General features: G+C 42.3%; 1 protein-coding gene across 1 annotated transcript; it reads left to right on the top strand.

Annotated features, from left to right (window-relative positions):
* Window positions 1–4826: 4826 nt before the first annotated feature.
* PCNX4 (pecanex 4) lies at window positions 4827–20665 on the top strand. The gene is made up of 12 exons (XM_041400339.1): window positions 4827–4957; window positions 7692–7798; window positions 8106–8832; window positions 10498–10677; window positions 10766–11280; window positions 12083–12183; window positions 12331–12453; window positions 12681–13044; window positions 16100–16203; window positions 16634–17670; window positions 18150–18336; window positions 18688–20665. Exons 3-12 carry the CDS (start codon window positions 8144–8146, stop codon window positions 18937–18939), a joined length of 3552 nt encoding a protein of 1183 aa, XP_041256273.1. The 5' UTR covers window positions 4827–4957; window positions 7692–7798; window positions 8106–8143; the 3' UTR covers window positions 18940–20665.
* The last annotated feature ends 346 nt before the right edge of the window (window positions 20666–21011 follow it).

Genomic DNA, 21011 nt, shown 5'->3' with positions numbered 1-21011 from the left:
ATACTCAGTGTCTGTTCAGAGGAGTATCTAAAAACTCATCATGCCCAGTCCTTGACGAGGAACAAGAATTCAATTCAAACTGAAATGAGGCAGTGCTGGGAGAGGTTCTGACATTCAGAAAGGGTAGCAGGATAAAAGAGAGAGAAAAATGACAGACTCAGTCTGCACCATTACTAAAATTAGATCACTTCTTTTGTTCTCCTGAACCTTCTGCTCTATTTGCCAGGAATCATATTAGCAACAGAAACTGTGAGAATCTGTCCAACCTTGTTAGAGAAGCTGGACACAAAGAAATTATGAAAATCTCTCCTAAATGTACTTGCACATAAAAAGAAAAAAAGGAGAGTTTCAGAATTCTTCAAGATTAGATCAAAACCCATGTCAGAAAAACTGGACATCAAAATAACAAAGATTAATTAACAGTATTGCAGTGTGCTGCACATCAGCACAGCAGAGGACTTCACCATTTCTGTCTCTTTATATATTGTTTTACTACTTGGGACAGACCTAGACAGGCTCAGAGGTGTGCCCATGGCTCTTCACAAATAGCAACCAGTTTACCCAAAATGCTTCTCTGCTGTCTAAGATGCAGTTCAATACTGCCACCCAAAAGAGCTGGGAAGGCCCAGCTTTGCTCCTGGGGAGGATTTGGATGGTTGGCTGCGAATCCTTCTCCATGTGGAACCTAATAGTCTATAATGCTGTAGGGGCAAGAGATTATTATTATTATTGTTATTGTTATTACTACTACTACTACTACAATTATTATGTATACCAAGGAATCATGGCTGAACTTCTCAATATTGTTGGAATTTCACGGGAGGGTCTTCACACTGAGACCTGTTCTTAAGACTGCTGCTGTTGTTCTGAAGACACAATTAGAAACAACAGGTAAGGAGTTTGAGTCAGACACACCAGGGAAATGTGTTTGAGTGATAAGATCAGGCTCCTTCTCTAGTTTGATTTCACTAGAATAGCTGCTAGTGGCTCTTCCATAGCCTTGTCCACAGCTTCATGGTTAGGACATCTTTTAGGAGTGGCACAGTGAGCTAAGAAGGTCCTTGGTCTCCTTCCTCTTGGGGTGGGCCACTAGACCCCCTCAACAAGGCAGTGTCTGACACCAGACCACTGCTTTTTATTCCTCCTGAAGAAGGTAGCAGGGACATCCTAAACATCCCAGTTCTGAGTGGACCAAGGCACTTGCTGCACCATCACAAACCAGCAGCTCAGACCTGCTTCTGGACACGTTTCCTAATGACCAGTGCAGCAGCTCTACACTTAACAAGCATCCAGCTCCCTCCAGAGACATCTCCTTCACTCCCAATATCCCACAAAGCCATGTTGCACTGAGATCTCTGAATTTTCTTGGGCAAGAAGATTTTAAATCTTTGAGATGTTGGATGCTGGACAGTGGTGAACTGAGCCAAGTTTTAACAAGCAGCAAGTGTGTATATGAGCATTTTTAATTGAGTGAAGTGGTCAAGGACACAGGACACACTGCCCTGTTGGTGACTCAAACATTCCAACTCCACTGGAAGCTACGAAGTGTCCCAGAGCTGCAGCTGTAGGAGCTTGTGTGTCGCTGGAGCGGAGAGTGTCCCACATGATCTGTCTCTGTTTGTATCCACAGCATCCGGCCAAGCACTGGGGTATAAATGACAACTGTGAAGGCTGCATGGCCACAGGACTGTTGCACCCTGTCAAACTGAAGATGCAGAATATCCCATAGTCAATCCTGGGTTGTCACTTACGATTCCAATAGTACAAAAATTTGCTATTTGTAATTCTCTCTCTGTCCCTTTCTCGTCGGATCAGTGACAGACTCTCAAAATACAGCAATTGAAAGAGACTTCCAAGAGAAGTGAGTCTTTCCCCAAACATACAATATTTAACTAGATTGCTTCCATAATCAAGATGTTTTCAGCATGAAATGCAAAGAGGAGGAAAAAAAGGAAAACCCTACCATGATAAACAACAGAAAAAATTCAGCTCGAAGCTCCTGATTTTAAGAATATCCTACACAAATTAAACAGAAATCTGCAAACTCAGTATTTTATCCTTCATCTGAAGAATACAGTTCTTATAAAATCCAAAACACTTTATAGACAGTTAAATTGATGAGAAATACTCTCATGTTTTGATGTTGTAAGAAACAGCTAGGTAGGAATACTGAAATTACTTGAAGCATATGTTCAGCTGCCATGCAGGAAGGGCACCTGAAAGGGAGCTGATGCTTCAGTTACTAAAATTTATTACATGGATGTTACCCTGGAACTCTTCATGGTTGCTCAGAAATGTCAACAAAAGCCTTTCCCTTTGGGAAAACATGGGTATCTTCCACATGCAGGAATGGAGAACCTTTGCCTAAAGTTTATTTTAAAGGGATAAAGTCACCCAGAAAGGAGTGAGTTCCTCAGTGTGTTTTTCCATCAGCCTACAGCCACGTTGTCAAAAGACATTACTGCCAAGGGAGCCACAGGAAAGTAGTCATGGATAACACACATCCAGCACACACACATCTCCAGAAACCTACACACAGACACAGGATGGGTCCCCTGCAGGATGCAGGACAGATGGAGTAAAACAAGGAGTCAGATTTCACTCTGACATCCTCCCTTAGGGAATGCCAGCCTGCAAATTGCAATAAAAAAATAATTAACTTTTGGCATCAGGAAAAAGACAGTTCCATAATCTAATTTGAGAGTAAACTTTTTTTTTTTCCTCTAGCAGTAAATGTCTTAAAAAAAAAAATCCTACAAGCTCTTTCTTTCTTAGTAATCAATAGCTGTAAGAAAGCATCTGGTCCCCCTACCCTTATAGCAGCACATAAGGATGCATTTCCAAACAGAAAACACTTTTTTGGTTTATCTTTGAAGAGAAGAAAGGTCAGTAAGAAAAAATATTTGTACCTGTATTACTCCAAACAAAGCCAACATTAAAAATATGGAGATGTTAATATTATTATTCAGGGAGTTAGGACTAACAGATTTTTCACAAACTGAACAAGCAAGCCAAAAACCAAGTCCCAAACCCGGATATACTTTATGTGTATCATAATTTTAAGAGGATCAGGAGTCCTGTTAAATTAAGTGAGATAGTTCATGTTTCCAGCTATATATTGTGTGATAATCAGAAAAAGACAGCTGGAGGTCAGCAGAATTTACCTTGAACAGTTTATTCTGTTAGCAGGTTTTATCTCATTTTATATGAAAAAGAAAATTCTTAGAACTCTTAAGAGAAATAAATTACTATGCTCCCTTCAGCAGTAGCTTGGTGTTTGCACTGCCTGAAATTCTGATTTATTGTTTTGAGCAAGAGTGAAAATACAGGAAATGATTCCTCAGAGTTTTGAAGGAGCTTTATGTGAGTTTTGAAACACAAGCAGCAGAGCTTGCAAAGAATTAAATCCAGCGTCTGCTTCCCTCACTCCACTGTTGTTATTTAGGATTTAAATATTCCAGAAGAGAATTGTCATCTTTACAAAGTTGTAACTGAATTGGGAAACAGGGACTGGATGAAACTTGACAACAAAAAGTAAATACCTGCTACCAACCTTTAGGGAATTGTGAAGAGATGCTATTTACCTTGGAATACCTATGAGATATAAATAATTTTAGTAGGATTGCAACAGATGCATTTGAAACAGAGGGTGAAAAATATTAGATTAAAGATAGTGAAAAAAAAACTTTTTACAATTTATTATGCAAGAGGATAGAATAATCTGTGCCACTGAACTACATTTAAAAGAAATTCAATAAAGACAAATGGTCATTGTCCTCTGGTGGTGTTTCCAAGGTTTTACAGTGGATTCCCCAATCCAACTGCCTTTTTATTATCTCTGAAGAATAAAGAATAACACATCTACAAAAAGGTTATGATGCTTCTGATAAGAACTACTTGCGGTCAATTCTCTGTCTAAAATTCCCAGCACATGCTTGTGTGTTAAATGACATACTCATATTAAAACGGATATAACTGTTTCTAACTATCTACGTGGTGATTGTTCAAACAGGTATTAAGGTAGACATGTGTGCCCTGGTGTTGATACACTGAATTATACATTTTAATTTTATTAGATATGAATTACACCTTACCCAAAATGCATGCATGCTGACTCTGCTAAATATTCTCGATGTTTAACAGGCATAATTTGAAGGGGTACTGCAGTATTTGGATTTCTATTTCAGCTCGCCACTGAATGCTTAATTTGACTTAACCTAGAAGAAAACAGAATTAATTTGGTTCTGAGGCTAAAAACAGTGTTTGTGTCTTCAATTAGTTAATACATAAATGCCATTAATAGTCAAGATTTGGGGAACTTTTGGGGGTATTCTGTTAGGATGTCAGAATTCTGGGGACTTTCTCGCTCTCTTTATCTCCCTGACAGGAGGGTGAAGCCAAGTGGGAATCAGGATCTGCTTCCAGGTAACAAGGGACAGGATGAGAGGACACAGTCTGAAGATGTACCAGGGGAGGGAAATTGGACATTGGAGGAATTTCTTCCAGGAATGAAGATTAAACACTGGAATGGGCTGGCCAGAAAAGCGGCGGAGTCTGGGTTCCCGGAGGTGTTAGAGACTGGCCGGGCACTGAGCGCCGTGCTCTGACTGGCACCGTGTGCTCGGCCATGGGCTGGACTCGATGATGCCAGAGGTCTTTTCCCCCCGGATCCATTCTGGCGTGCTGCGGGGCCCTGCCCGCCGTGAGGGAGCGGGAGCACCGCGGCCCCTCAGCGCTGCGGTACCCGAGGTGCAGCCGGGGCTGGCCGGAGCCATTTCCCGCAGGCAGCGCTCCCCACCGCCGGCCTCAGGCGGGCAAAATGGCGGCGGCGGCTGAGGGGCGGGAAAAAGGGGCGGGCAGAGAACGGGAACGCTCCGCCATCCTCCCCCTCCTTCTCCCAGCGCCGGCTCGGCCCCGTGCCCTGCCGCCCCCTGCCCGCTCCGAGCCCGGGCCACAGGTAGGTGCTATCCCCGCCGAGGTTCCTTGCCGCGGGTTTGCCCCCCGGCCCTTCTCCTCCGGAGACCGCAGAGGTGTTTTTTGTAGCCGCTTGGTGTTGGGTGTTTTTGTTCAGTGCCTGCAGAAGAGGTGAGGGGAGCTGGGTGGGTGGGAAGCGTGGTGGCCCAGGTGGGAGCCCCTCTGGTCCGGGGCAGAGGTGCCTCGGGAGGAGGCGGCCAGCGACCCTTCGCAAAGGTGATCCCGGGATGCTCATCCCGTGACGGGATGGGATGCATTGTCCTAAAATGCTATCTCCCCTGGGGAATGGAGTCAACACTGCTGAGCAGGGGCTCGCAGCCTGTTCTGCCTGGCTCCTGGCTGGAAGCTGGCCTGCAGCACAGTGGGGTCTTTAGCCACGGATGTTCCTCCAGGGAATCTTTATCCAGGTGTGTGGGCACGCAGGTGGGCAGGGGTGAAGGGGATGCCACAGCCTCCCCTTCACCTCCCTTATCATCTCCAGCTTGGCTAGCAGGTGTTTTGTAACCCCTACCCTTAAACACCTGCAAGACCACCGAGGAAAGGATCTTTAAGCTCTGTGTTTCAGCTGCTTAGGTGGCAGACAGCTGTGCACATATTCTGTAATCTGCTAAAAATAAAAGTAAACTAAACTCAGCTGATCCAGCATCGGCCCACGTGAAGGATGGTGTTCGTTTAGACAAAAAATCATGCCTTCCTGTGAATTCCTGCCTGAATTTGTGGTGGAGTTTGGTTTTTTCCCTTTGTAATAAGGGCATAACGAGGTTATTGCAGGGAAAACTTGTGAAGTGCCTTTATGGTGTTAAAGCCCTTTTTTCCATCCTTGCTGTGATAGTATCCAAGTGGCACGGATCCCCCCTGGTGATGACAGACTGTTGTGTTAGGGGTTGTTTGGGTATCCAGGCAAGTTATTAAAGTGGGGCCAAGCCTGTATGTCAGGAATGTGTATTGAAGCCAGGTCCTGTAAACACTCACAAATGCGTGGAGCCTTGTTGCTAGGGCTTTGCACAGGAATAAGACGTGGATGAGTCCCTCTTTGAAGTCCTGACGTGCTACCTGAGTACTGGGAAGCCAGGAGAACAGCAGAGGGAAGAGTTTCCATAGTTAGTGAGCTTCAGCAAATAAATTCACCTCTTTTTATGGCTCGTTTTGGAGCAGAGGCAAGTGGAACTATATTGTTTATGTGTGTGGCTTCTTGTGTCTCACACAAAGATGCCTATTGTTTACACAGAAACTGTAAGAGGAATGTTTTGTTAACATTTGGTTAGCAATATAAACTGACAAACACAAATGCAGACTGGAACGTGAAAGAAAAATAGCTTCTCAGAAAGCAGAAAAACAATGCCCAAAAACTGTTTTTCAAGGAAAACTCCGCACCTATTGATTCTATATTTTCTTTTTAAACTCAGCTTCTGTCATTTCCATGCCTATAAATCTTCTACTGCATGTAACTATCCCAGCAACTTAAGCTCCACGCCCATGCACCCTCTAAACAGGGCTTGTTTTGCTAAAGAAGATTGATTCAATTGTGATATTTTATAATTACATTTGAAATTTGTTTTTAGTTGGGTGTGTCACTGTTACATTTTCAAATTCCTGAGCTGAGTGGGATGAATTCCCCTCTCCATTGTCAACATGTATCTTTTCCATTAGTTCCAGTAGGACTGACTGCTGCCTTCTCCTTACATTTAAGAAACTTTCAGTGGCTTAAAACAGTAGGACCAAAACACCTGTGTTTTCAATATTTTATTTTTTTAAAAAATTAAAAATTCACAGCCTACATGAAGAGTAGTTACAAAGCCTGTGGGGTCCTGTTTTCCATGATGGAGTGTATTGACTTAGTGGATGTAGAATGTAAATTTTCAGTCATGATACTGCATAAAATCTCATTTTCACTGTTTCCAACTTCATTCCCCAATGATCAGCATCTACCAACAATCAAGTGACTGAGACCTGTTTAAATAAATGGGGTGAGTTGTTCTCAGAAGGGCTCAGAAATGTTTGGTATTGTAGAAAAAAGGGATCACAATAGTTTGAGGACTCTGTGGCAGCCAGATGTTTAATTTTTAGTGTCTCACCAGTGATGGCAATGGGTATTCATCAGATTGTACAGGTCCAGTGGAAGAAAGTCAGAACTTCTGTCCTTGCACATTTCCTAATGCATACCATCTCTTTTTTAGAGTTATTATTAATGACATTGGCATTCCTTTTTTTGGTGCTGTTTTTTCCACCCTACTTCTTAGTTTGAGTATTTCTGCCTGTCACTCATAGATTCTTGCTTTCATGAGTAGTAGCATAGAATTATATTTGAATATCATAGTTATCATCTTACATTCATTGTTTCTACATTGCCTGATCCTCTCTGAATGAGTATTCAAACCTACTTCTGTTTGGTGGGTCGTTGTAAATGTCTACAGGTATCTTTTTTTCCTTTCTTTCAGCTTGTTCCATTGGCACCAAGAAGAATATGTGCTAATTCTGCTACAACTCACAAGTATTGTGTTTGGGGTGGTTTTTTATTTTATATGTTTTAGGAAGCAGAAAGTGAACTGTTTATTTTACTTTACGGTGAGATCCTGTCCTGCAACTGGGCTGTGTAGGGAGGACGGTAAAAATGCTGATGTGGAAAACAATTTGTGATACTTCTACTTACATACTTTAACATATTTATGTAGAAAAAGCTTTATTCCATAAAGCTTTAATTTTTTTTTTTTTTACAGGACCTCGGTGTGCCTGAGTCTCTGCATTTGTGTGACTGTTCCCTGGAATCACAGACTCTGTGTACAGAGATCCTTAACAGGATTTGGAATTGGAGGTCTGTGGCAAGGTGTGATTGAAATCAGATTAAGTGGGAAGAATGTCAGTTTTAGGAAGGTATTCTGATGGGGAGATGGGTTGGTTTTGTCATCTCCCAAGAACAGGTTGTCTATTTTTATTTGCAACCTTCAGATGAAAGAGTGTGTTCACATTTTAAAGTAGATGTTTGCTTATTAGCTGTATTCTGGGAAATTCTAACAGCAACATGTCAGAATTCCACTGTAGCTTAGTAAATAAAAAGAAGACACAAGAATTCCCTGGGTTCTGAGTTCCAGAATCAGTAATGTGTCCATGTATTCCTTCCTGGTCTCCTACAGGAAAGATGATCCCCAGCCAGCATTCCTGAGCCACCAGGATGGGGCCAGATGTACCCCTGCTCAATGACTACAAGCAGGAGTTCTTCTTGAAGCGCTTCCCTCAGACTGTGCTGGGAGGTCCCAGGTTCAAATTAGGCTACTGTGCCCCTCCTTACGTCTATGTGAACCAGATCATCCTTTTCCTGACACCATGGCTTTGGGGAGGAGTGGGAACACTCCTGTACCAGCTGGGAGTGATGAAGGACTTCTGCACCGCAGCGCTGTCGGGAGGACTCATGTTTGTTACTGCACTTGCTCTTCAGATGACAAACCTCTATGCAAAGCAGAAAACAGTGACAGTAGAAAGAATGCAAATTCAGAATACCCTGACAGATGAAGATGAGTTTGAATTTTCCAGCTGTGTAGGTTCAGAGACAGTAAAATTTATTATTCCTGGCAAGAAGTACATAATCAACACTGTATTCCATTCCCTCCTGGCAGGGGTATTGTGTGGGCTGGGGACTTGGTATTTGCTGCCAAACAGAATAACCTTGTTATATAGCAACATTGGAGGAACTGTTGTGATCTTTGTGTTTGGATGGGTGACCATATGTATAGGAGAGTATTCATTAATCATAAACACAGCCACCGAAACAGCCACTTTCCAAGCACTGGATACTTATGAAATCACTGCTCTGATGAGACCTTTCTACATTTTTGTCTTTATTGCAGTGGATCTTGCACACAGGTAAACGTAATAATGCATTTGGCCACTTAAAGTGATGGTTATTCTTGTGTATTTTATATATTTGTATATGGTGTATTTTTGAAGGGAAAGGTTAAATTAAGTTATTCTTCTGAGGAAAATTTATTTTGAGATTCTAATCAACTCAAAGGAAGTAGTAACTTCAAAGGAAGAAGATTGATGCATATATGATAAAAATTGTGGTTCTGTGCTGTGTATAAAAGGCTCTTAAATTTTTATTGCATTCCATGTAAACTAGAAAGGTAAAAGTTATCCCTTACTTACAAACTGTTCTATCTTCTACCATGTCATTTTTCATATTTTTATTGGAGCATTTGCAAATATATCCTTTTAAAGGATGTGTTTTGAAAACACATGTTCCTGGCCTGGAATCATAAATCTGAAGACTGCAAGCTTCAGGATTACTGGATTTATGTCCAGATTTCATCCTGGAATACTTTCTACTTTAAGCTCTGTAAAGTGATAGCAGAGGCTTTTATACAACAGGCAAAAACAAAACAAAAGAAACCCAAAAACCTCTGAATTTGGTTTTAATGAATGGATAAGCAAATGGGAATATTGCTGTGGCTTTGTGATACAGATTTGGAACTTGGGTTTTTAAATGCTTTTCCAGTATGAAAGAGCTGTGTCAGTCTACAAATTAGGAGAGTCACATTTCTGTTTTTCAGATGAGTGTCTTAGCTGAAGTATTTGTAGTTTCAGGCTCCTAAAACAAGATGCTTTTAGATTTACTCTCTGCATTCTTTCTCCCTGTCAGGTGATATTTGTAGCACTTTGTCACATGTACATGTTTTTTGGGTGGGTAACTTTAGAAAAAAACATGTTTGAATTTGCTAGTTTTGCACTAGGAGATGTCTTTGTTAATGATTTACCCTAATTACCACTTCAGGTGAGGTATGAGAATTATACATGTGGTCTTGGACTCCAAATTCTTCTATTCAGTTTCCTGAGGAGAAGATTAAGACATTATCGAAATTCCTGATAAAATTCCTCTGAGGCTTGCTTACTTATTAAAAAGGAGAGAGAAACCAAATATCTTGGCAGTCTACCACCTTTAACTGGTAAACTACATATGGGTTAGAATTTATGCAAATTTCTAATACTGATCTTTGTATTTTTGCAGGAAGATTTTGCCATTCTTATGTAGAAATAAACCCTCTTTAGGAATATACAATATTATCTGTATGTGTAATGGCAACATGTCAGTTCTTCCAGTGTTAAAGCTTAGATCTTGGGCCTTAAAATTGAATAAAAATTTGCTTTTGTGTTTCTGAAAAAAATACTTTACAATTTTTTGTTAAACAGTTGAGGCTTTGGAGCCTGTGGACCTTTCCTTTTTGCACAAGTGTTTTTTCGTGTATTATCACAACAATAACAAAAATAATTGGGATAATTGCATCACTGTATTCATCTGAAGGCTTCAAATCTTTTAAATGAAAATTTAGTCCGTGTTCTGGTGCTCTAATTAATGTTTTACTGTCCCAAGCATAAATATGTCCCTTTTTTTTCCTTTTAAAAGATACTCATTGGGTTTTATAGGTTGAATGTGTAAGGTTTTTACTTTGGGATTTGCTGTAGTAAATAACTTCCCACACAGAAGTTATTTTTCCCTTCACAGAAGTCAAATCCATTTCTTCTTTTATCCAGGTTTGCTGCCAACTCACCCATCCTAGAGCAGACAAACCAGATTTTGCACATCCTGTTTCTTTTTCTGCCATTCTTGTGGGCAATGGGAATTCTGCCCCCGCTTGATGCGCTTTTTCTCTGGGGAATGGAACAACTGTTGGAGTTTGGACTAGGAGGTTCACCTATGTCAAGTAACACAAAGTAAATGTTTATAAAATTGTAAAATATATCAGTATTGTTTATAACCTTTTTCTTTTCAAGCAAATCTTCTTTATTTTCTCCTTCACAGGTTGTTAGTAATGTTTCTCATTTCTGCTGGAACAGCAATAGCATCGTATTTCATTCCCAGCCCCCTCGGTGTGATCCTCTTCATGACTGGATTTGGGTTCATACTGAGTCTTAACCTAAGTGAGATTGGGTTTGCCTTCAAACACACCATGATCAGCCATTTAGCCTCCAGCAAATCTAAAAATACTCACAGAGGTCTTAGAATACAATTTGGGTGGAGGGAATTTATTTTCTACGTGACTGTGTTGACGTTTGCTCTCACAGAAGCGGGCCTGCTGCATCAATTTGCAGGCTCCTCATCATTTTCCCAAGCCAGTCCCCAGGCCATAGCAAGTTACATTCTGATCCTATTACTTGTAATTATGTGGATTCTTAGAGAGATTCAGAGAGTGTACTTGTTTGGAGTCTTCCGAAACCCCTTTTACCCAAAGGATGTCAGGACTGTGGCTGTGTTCATGGAGAAGCAAAGAAGGCTAATGAAAGTTGGTGTTGTCAGGAGGATTTTACTAACACTAGGTAGGAATACACCACTGTCTGTTGTTTGTTAGATGATGCTTGTAGGGAGATTGAAACTCTAGAATTGCTGTGTGTGCAAGATTCTGGGAATGAACCAAGGGAAACCAAGTGGCTGGAAATATTTGTTGATATCTTGTTAAATTGTGCATTGAGGTCAAGGTTACTGGTTCAGCATATTTGAAAGTGATTTGATTTATTTATTTTATAGGGGTGAACCTAAAAAACTGAGCCTTTTAAAAGCCCAGCTGAAAAAGCAGGATCTTTTAAAGGATTTTAGTTACAACTCCAGTACCCACTTTTGAAAAGATGTACTTGGAAACAAAATTTGTTTAAAGTCTTCAAGCTGACTAAATATTTGGTTCTTAGGGCTTGCGAGTAAATTGAAGAGCCTCCTTTCTGGTAGGTTAGAGACAAATCCATCTACTTTGAGGGAATAAAAATTTATTTAAATTATTTAATTTCATAAAGAAGCCTTAGTTTGGGGAAATACATTGATGACTGCTATTCCATGGTGGTTTTTTTTTACTTAGTTGAGTATTCTCTTGGAGAAATAAATAAAGAATAAAAGAACTAATAGCAAGTAAGAACTAAGCATTGATTTAAATGTTTGTTGTCCTGGGCCATTAGTGCAAATAAATAGTTTGATATCGTGGGAGTGTAATACAAAGAGGAGTTTGTGATGATGAAGGGAAAGTTTCTATTTTTGTGCTGGGATTTCCATGCTGCAATAAGACTGCTTACCTCTGTTGACTTTTGTTGTGATTTTGGAAGGAGATCAGTGATTCTTTTATTTCAATTGCAGTGTCTCCATTTGCTATGATAGCCTTCCTGTCACTTGACCATTCGCTACAGAACCTGCATTCCGTGTCTGTTTCCATTGGATTCACAAGGATGTTTAGGATGGTAATTTGAATTTTAAATATGAAGCCTTAGAAATGCTCTTCTAGATGACTTGAGAGCCAAAGTGACCTGGAAGAAATATTCCAGGTCATGAAAGCAGAGATAAATAGATATGTTTTTTAATGTGTTTCTAACATACCTCTATTTTAGGTCTGGCAGAATACAGAAAATGCCTTACTAGACATGGTGGTTGTGTCAGCAGCACAAATGTTGGTGTTTAATCCAGACCTCTGGTGGAACAGGAGCCTTGATACAGGAATCAAACTCTTGCTGGTAATGGTCATAATATACAATTAAGCTGCTAATTGTTATCTGAAGTCTCTGTTTCTGTTGGAGCATTACAACAGGGGCCAGGACCCACAGATAAAAGCTAAAATCTGTACTAAGATATATCCCCACACCAAGCAATGATAACCATGCTTCATTTTCATAAACTTACTGTAGCTGTGCTGAGTGTGCCACAGGCTACAAACCGTGTGCCTCCCGCCCCTGTGCCGCAGGTCGGTCTCCTGCGGGATCGGCTGTTCCAGTTCCTCTCCAAGCTGCACTTCGCCGTCGCCATCCTGCTGACCTCGTGGACGGAGAAGAAGCAGCGCCGCAGATCCAGCGCCGCCCTGATCGCGCTCAACCTCGCCTTCTCCCCCGTCCTGCTGGCCCTGGTGGCCGTCTCAGCGCTGCTCTCCTCGCCCCTGCTGCCGCTCTTCACGCTTCCCGTGTTCCTGGTGGGCTTCCCCCGGCCCCTGCGGAGCTGGCCGGGCCCCGCGGGCGGCACCGCCTGCGTCTGCTCCGACACCGTGTACTACCGGCAGCTCGTGCCCGGCCTGGCCGCGGCGCTGCAGTCGGCGCTGGCGGCCGGCGGCCTGGGTATGTACAGGCAGCACTGAAATACTGCAGCTAAATGCTTCAGGAAACGTGGTTTTCCACCCAAACCCCTTGGGATCAGCTCCCTCCCAATGCCCTGAAACCCTTGGGATCAGCTCCCTCCCAATGCCCTGAAACCCTTGGGACCAGATCCCTCCCAAGGCCCCAAAGCCATTTGGACCAGATCCCTCCCAAGGCCCCAAAACCATTTGGATCAGATCCCTCCCAAGGCCCTAAAACCATTTGGATCAGATCCCTCCCAAGGCCCCAAAACCATTTGGACCAGATCCCTCCCAAGGCCCTAAAACCATTTGGACCAGATCCCTCCCAAGGCCCCAAAACCATTTGGACCAGATCCCTCCCAAGGCCCTAAAACCATTTGGACCAGATCCCTCCCAAGGCCCCAAAACCATTTGGACCAGATCCCTCCCAAGGCCCTAAAACCATTTGGACCAGATCCCTCCCAAGGCCCCAAAACCATTTGGACCAGATCCCTCCCAAGGCCCTAAAACCATTTGGATCAGATCCCTCCCAATGTCCTGAAACCCCTTGGGATCAGATTCCTCCCAGTGGAGGAGAATCCGTGACAGAAAACCATGTTTCACAGCGTGAAACTCTGATACTCAGAGATTGCTCAGGATAAAGTGGTTACTTTTATCCTTCTTGTGCAACCAACAATACAAACAGGACAAAGGGGAAGGATAGAATAGAACAGCTACAAATTGCAGCAGGGGAGGTTCAGGTTGGATATTGGGGAAAATTTCTTGACTGGACAAATGGTTAAGCGTTGGAACAGGCTCCCCAGGGTGTCACCATCCCTGGGAGCATTCAAGAAACAAGTAGATGTAGCAGTTTGTGAAATGGTTTCACAGACATGGTGGTGGTATTCAGTCAAAGGCTGGGCTTGATGACCTGGGAGATCTTTTCCAGCTGATGATTCTACAAAGTCTACTCATTACAATCCTTTAAAAAAATAATTATTTTGTTACCTTAAAGGAGTGACTAAATGGTGGTGAAACAGTATCAATCCTAATCTTTCTGTACTGAATAAAAAGGATGGAATGCATTGATCCCAGCTAACTGGAGGCAGTAAATTGGGTTCTTTAGCCAGACAGCATAGAGAAGGATGTGTGTCACACTGCTCTCTGCAGGTCTGTCTGTCCCATTACTCAGCATCCAGAAAGTGACTTTGCTAATTTGGCTGTGTTAATTGGCTATGGTGAATATTGACTGGATGTTTGTGAAATACATGGTGTAGCCTAAGTAGCACTAAACAGCTGAGAACAATCCTGTTGATAAAATTTAATGTCTTGTCTTGTGCAGGCAGTTGGGGTGGGATTGTAGCAGCACTCTTGGGTTTACAGCCTGGTAAAGGCATTGTGATGGGGTTTTCACAGAATTACAGAGACAGAGGTGAAGAAATGCCTGGTCTGTTTCCCAGCTGGAGACAGAGTAACTGTTTTAAAATTGCAAGGTCATTTTCTTGAGAAACAATCTTTGTGTAACCTAAATAATCAGAAGATTGTAGCCCTTAGACAAGAGGCAAATATTTACATAACCCTCTTAGAAAATGGCTGGCTTATGGCTGGAAAAAGTGGCCTAATAGTTGAAGGCAGTGGAAGTTAACCTTAATCATGCTTTTCTGAAGAATATATCTAGGGGCTTTACTAGGAAATATGTGCTGCACTTTCATCACTGGTTAGAGAGAGGTACTCAAGAAAACCTGGAAGTCTTTTTTTCTCTAAAGAAGGGTACTTCAGTTTGTCTACTGTATTAGTCCATTATGTTTTGTGTTTACAATAGATATATTTACTATTATAATATATAGCTATCTGTCATATATATATATGTTATCCATATCTTATGTCTATCTATATTATATATATATATATGTGCATATTTTAATAGGGTTTTTTTCTCCCCCATTCCCATCCTGATTGTGGTGGCTTGTGTGCCTTAGAGTAAATAATTTAAAACACTAGTCTTGAGGGGTAAAAAGTCTCTTCTTTAATGGGAAAATCTGTGAATGAATGTCTTGAAGCAAGAAAAACTGGTGCTCTCAGATGAGTTCAAAAGGAAGTGATACCACTTTGTGTGTCACTAATTTAAACTCATAGTTTTTTCTGTGTAAAGGAGTTTTAGTAGTTTTAACTGCTAGCAAGAAAGGAATTAAAGTCTTTGCAAAATGTTAGCAAGAAAATGCACTTCATTAGCTCAGTGGAATAGAAAAGGTTACTTAAATTTTAACTACAGCTTAATGGTTGGTTTCACTGATTTCACCTTACAACATTTTAAAACGAAAATGTTCTGCAAGTGAGTGGTCACCAGACGTGAGTGACAGCAGAAGCAGGTCATAAACTGGCAGCAAATGTCATGCTTAAGAATAGAACCATTGTGTTATGAGGATTGACATTCAGCTGTAGTTCAAATAAAGTATAACCACCAGTTCTTAGGAAATTTGGCATTGCTCTTTTTGTGACAGGTAAAAAAAAAGAAAAAGTTAAAAAGTTTGGTTTGGTTTTGGTTTGGTTTTTTGGGGTTTTTTTTGAGTACTAATTTGCTGTTGTTCAGGACCTGATTTTCAAATTCCAGTTCAGTTATATTTTTCTTTCTCTAATAACAAATAAACTTCCTACTCCACAGCAAATTGGGCCATTAGGAAACTCCTGTGCTATATAATGGTTCTTTAATGTATTCTCAGTAAGGAGGACTTTAGGTCTCCAGAGAACACTCCAATGGGAACTATGTGGTTGGAAATGCAGCCAAAAAATGATCCTTAATCATGAAAGTCATCTCTGCAAAGGGAATTGAGGGTGGAGCTGTTTAACCCTGGTCTGGTGTGAATAATGTAGTCCTGCAGTTGTGTGAGGTTTTCCAACTTTCCACAGCTTTTTTAAGCTGCAATTTCAGCCAATTTTTTCAAGATTCTAAGGTGCTGGATAGCCAGTGTTAACTGACTGCGATGCTGATGCAGAAATATTTTGTTTGCTGTTGGCTCCTTTCATTGGCATGTAGAAAAGGTAATATGTAGGTTTTGTTTGGTTTTTTCCTTGCCTAGGTCTCTCTCTGCCTGGGTCGCATTACTTGTGCCGCTTTCAGGACAGGCTGATGTGGATATTGGTGCTGGAAAAGGGCTTCACATACTGTGGTGTTAACATTAAGGTAATTGCATGCTGAGCACTGAGCTCTTGATGTTTGGAAATAGTGCAGACATTTTGCTGTGTAACATTTCAGCAGTGTAACTGATTTACATTTAATTTTCTAAGATGAGTGTTATACTAATTAGTCTTGCAATTTACATGAGTAGCAGATGTGAATTTTTTTATCATTTAGCTTGTGACAGAATATCTTTAATAAGCTGGCTAATAAGGCTGCATCAGGCAAAGATTTATTTAAGACATGGATCTGTGACTAATATTGCAGTGAGTGCTTTGTTATTGCTGTTATCTCTAGACAGATTTGTAGATTCAGTTGTGGAAATACTGACAATCATCTTGTTCAGAATTATTCTGTTGCATGCAAACAGCGTGCTAGCATTTAAAGTTATGTCCTGGTGAAGACTAACAGGAAGCTGTTTTCATGTGTGCTTTAGGGGCTAGAACTGCAGGAAACATCCTGCCATGCTGCTGAAGCTCACAGAGTGGATGAAATTTTTGAAATGGCCTTTGAACATCAGGAGCACGCAAGGATTCTGTCTCCCAATCCCCATTTTGGACACATCCTGACTCCCTGTACTGTGGTTCCTGTGCGGCTGTATTCTGATGCCAGGAATGTGTTATCTGGAATAATTGATTCCCATGAGAATTTAAAGCACCTGAAAGATGATTTTGTTAAAGTGCTTGTATGGATGCTTGTCCAGTATTGTTACAAAAAATCCAAGACGTGGGAAAGCCCAGGCAGTGCCAACAAGAACAAACAAGGATCATTTCCAGAAAACCAGCATAGCGGTGCAGTGAAAGGATCCAGAGCTCTGAGGGAAGAAGACAGCTTTAGTGTTGATACAGTGGAGGACTGGACTGATGATAGTGACATTTTTGATTTTGAGCCCAGTAGCAGAACAAGAGACAGAAAAGAACCTGGGCAGTTGAGACTGACACCAAAAGTGCACCTGTCTATTCCAGGGTCTATAGAAACACAGAGCCAAGATTTCCTACAAGAAATATCTCCAGAAGATAAATTAAACAGGGCTGTGGTGCTTGGGCTGCCTGCTGTGGACAAAGGGAAACAGCCAGAAGTTTTACCTCATGTAGAATTCAGTTGCTCTTACTCAGAGCTGCTGAGCATCCCTGAAGAATGGAGAACAGCACCAGTGCCTTCTTCCAAAGTCAGTGAAATGAGGCAGAGGTTTCCAGAGGAATGGTACCACTTTGTTTTGAGCCAACTGGACTTTTTTCATCTGAAAGAGAAGCCTTCCAGTTTACTCACAGACCTTATGAAAGATAAAGCTCTGAAAGACCTGTACATCCACGGGGTGCTGTCGTGTTGCTTTGGTCTGTTTGGCCTGGATAACGCCGTGCCCGCCCCTCGCCACGTCTTCAGGGCGTACACCGGTGGCATTCCCTGGTCTGCCGGCTTGGACTGGCTAACAGGCAAACCTGAGCTCTTCCAGCTGGCATTAAAAGCATTCAGGTAAAAGAAAAACATTTCCTGAGATTAGAAATTTATGTAGAGAAGTGTCACTTCATTAATGGTTTGTTAAACCCATATAGTTTAAATTTATTTGTAGGTTTTTCCTATATAAGTACTGCCTGGTATGTGGTAGGGATGTTCTTCTTTCTTCTCCACAGCAGCTGCCTCCAATCTGCTGTGTTAACTGGGGGAAAACAACCTGTTTTCACTGACCCCAGATCTCAGTTGTGCTGGATTTAGGTATTTGGCACTAACCATTATCAGGCAGTGAGGAAGTGTTGGAGGTGAATGAGAGGTGTTTAAGCTGATGTGTTTTACATGTGGGTGAGCTAAAAGCACAGCCAGACTGACTGGCAGTGACTCAGCTGGCAGGCAGTGACTGACAGAGTTGGTGGAGCCTCTCCACCCTCTGTGGCCTGAAGAGCCTTTCTCCCTCCTGTCCTTGCCACACTGACTGTGTGATGTTCTGCACCTTTCAGATACACCTTTAAACTTATGCTGGACAAAGCCAGCCTGGGCCCAGTGGAGAACTTCGAAGAGCTGGTGAATTACCTGGAGGAATATGACAGCGATTGGTACATTGGGCTGGTGTCAGACCTGGAGTGGCAGCAAGCAGTCCTGCAGGAAAAGCCATACCTGTTCTCACTGGGGCATGACCCAAGCATGGTAAGGAGAAAAATCACTAGGTCAAAGTTTGGGTTTCTTTTTCACTGTTCTTTTTTTTCCCCCCTTGTAATTATGTTCTAAAACATGAAGGCTCTGCAAGGTTGGTTTGTACTGAAGAGGAACTGGCACCACTGTTGTTGAAAACCCCACTGCACTGTTCTTCAGATGCAGCAATATTTCCTGATTATATTCCAGTGGAGGCACCGAACTGAGGGCACTGGTTTATACTTGCTGTGTTTAAAGTGTTCACAGAGTGCAGCCCCAAAGCTTCCCTCAGTGCTTTGTAACCAAAAATGCCCTCATCTCTTCTCGGACCATGTACTGGACATCCTGATCTGTTTGTTCTTGCAGGGAATTTACACGGGGCGAGTCCTCACTCTGCAGGAGCTGTTAGTCCAGGTGGGAAAGCTCAACGCTGAAGCTGTGCGAGGCCAGTGGGCCAACCTGTCCTGGGAGCTGCTCTATGCCACCAACGACGACGAGGAGCGCTACAGCATCCAGGCACACCCGGCCCTGCTGCGCAACCTGACCGTGCAGGCGGCCGACCCGCCCCTGGGCTACCCCGTCTACTCCTCGCAGCTCCTGCAGCTGCCTCTCTTCTAGGCTGTCCTCTTGTCACTTGTGGCTGTCACTGGTTTGTCTTTTTCCTCCGTGTGTTGCAGTCAAATGTCCACGCTCCCTTGTGTGCTACGGATCAGGTGTTACTCTCAGGGTGGTGGCACCAGGGCAGTGCATGTCCTGGGTACAGGGGTTGGTGCTGGCCAGAGCCTTCAGCAGGCAGGAAGTTGGGGACTGGTTGCTTGCTGCTGGAACACAAGACACCATTGCCCGTGTGGCTGATGAGCCACATGCTGAAATTCTCTTCTCCAGCTTAAAGAAAAGCAACATAATTCTTATCATTACCATAATTCCGATCATTAACTATTTTTGGTGCATACTGATTTATTTTTACTTTTTTTTTTTTCCTTTGGACAGGTGACTTGCACTGCCAGTCAGGTTACAGCTTCTTGTAGTGTTGTCAACCCCAGAGTTGGCAACCAAAGTGTACATAGGACTATTTATATGAATTTTTTTTATTGTGGCCATTTTATATTGGACTGAGTTCAGTTCTAGCATTTGTTATATGACTTTCACTTGATCTTCCTTACATGTAGTAAATTATCAGCCATGCTTTAAATGAATTCCAAGGGACAATTTTTACCAAACTACTTGTTTTGGTAAAAAGAATGTATGTTAACCAGTGTGTGCTGACACATTGATAGCCTGGGTGACTTTATTGATGAAAGAAGTAAATGTATATAATTAGGGGACAGAGGAAATTTTAAGAACAAATGGTATGATTTCATCTCCTTCTTCCAGTCTCCATATATATGATATATATTATATACATCTGTATATATATGTTGTTACTTTCAACCTCTCTCCACCTCCCTAACCGGTCTTCCACAAATGCAGTGAGAGCTTCATGATGGGGAGTGGGTGAAAATCCAGCTAGAACTATTTGTTTTTTTAACCTCACTACAGCTGGAGCAGACCTGGACAGCTGGTTTGTAACATTACCTTGAAAACAGGTCCAGGTCCAGTTTCCAGTGGCTCATTTATCCTGTTCACTACCACCAGTCTTAGCACAGAACTGTGTTTTCTCAGCAATTCCATGGTTACACTGTAGGCAAATGCTGAGCAGGGAGTAGGTAATTGTATTTCCTACTCCTACAGAATCAATTTAAATCAGACCTGCTCCATAACTGAAGCAGTACTGGTTTGGAACACCCACCCTTGTCTGAGTCCAAGCCCATTTATTACTTTTACTTCTCACCTTTAAGACCTTTTGTCTCATATGAAATTTGCCACAGAACCTTGTACTTGGCTGCTGGTTGTTCCTTTAGATAGTGGCCAGAAATGGTTTTTAAAAACTATGCAAGTGGTGTAGTGGGTTTCCAAAGCAGGTTTGGTGCTATGCTGGGCCCTGAGCTGCATCTGGAAATACAGAGCCATGGAAGTGATGTGGAAGGGGCTTATAGAGAGCACCTATTTCAGCTCCCTCTCACAAGGAGGAAAATGTTTACTCTGATTTAAATCTTCCAAGGTGAGGAGTGTCATGAACTCCTCAAGCAGTTCACTCCAGTCTTGCAGCAGCTGGAAAGTTGGAGCTGTTTCCTAAATCTAATTAACCCTCCCTTGCCTCATTGTAAATTTCTTACTACTTGTCTTCCGTATGGTCACAGAAAATTTAATTATCTTTTTTTGCAGCAGTCCTTACTCAAAGAAGGCTGTAATTTCTGCCCTCATACTTTGTCTTTTGTAAACTGAATAAACCAGTTGAGAAAAAGCTGAAGAGAGCTGTGATCCTTTTCCCTTCCTTTCTCTGGCTTCTGTCCATCTGGTCCCCAGCCTTGAGGAGAGCTGCTGATAACTGGGCCCAGTGTTCCAGCAGAGATCCTGACTGGCACCAGATGGAGCAGCACAATTAGCAATGGGCAGAGTTCCTGCTGGAGCACAGGACTGTGGAGCTGGGCTGTGCTGCCCTGCCACATCCTGTCCCCTGCTGTCACAGGCAGCGTGTCCCACACCAGATTCCCTTGGCACAGCCCAGGGCGCTCACAGCCCTGAGGCACGGTACCCCCACCTTAAACCTGCCTGCATCCTGCTTTTGGCAGAAACAGGAGATAAAGCTG

The sequence above is a fragment of the Onychostruthus taczanowskii genome, unplaced genomic scaffold (genome assembly GCF_017590055.1).
Source record: "Onychostruthus taczanowskii isolate IOZ18803 unplaced genomic scaffold, ASM1759005v1 scaffold1, whole genome shotgun sequence".
In the NCBI taxonomy this organism is placed as follows: domain Eukaryota; kingdom Metazoa; phylum Chordata; class Aves; order Passeriformes; family Passeridae; genus Onychostruthus; species Onychostruthus taczanowskii.
The sequence above is the reverse complement of the archived record's forward strand: the minus strand, read 5'-3'. Positions and strand labels throughout refer to the sequence as shown.

Bases quoted from the DNA above. Each gene is read 5' to 3' on its own strand.
- PCNX4 (XM_041400339.1), top strand. From the start codon at position 8,144: ATGGGGCCAGATGTACCCCTGCTCAATGACTACAAGCAGGAGTTCTTC. The intron at 12,184-12,330 runs GTAATTTGAATT...CCTCTATTTTAG, and splicing joins TCACAAGGATGTTTAGGATG to GTCTGGCAGAATACAGAAAA. The intron at 18,337-18,687 runs GTAAGGAGAAAA...TTGTTCTTGCAG, and splicing joins TGGGGCATGACCCAAGCATG to GGAATTTACACGGGGCGAGT.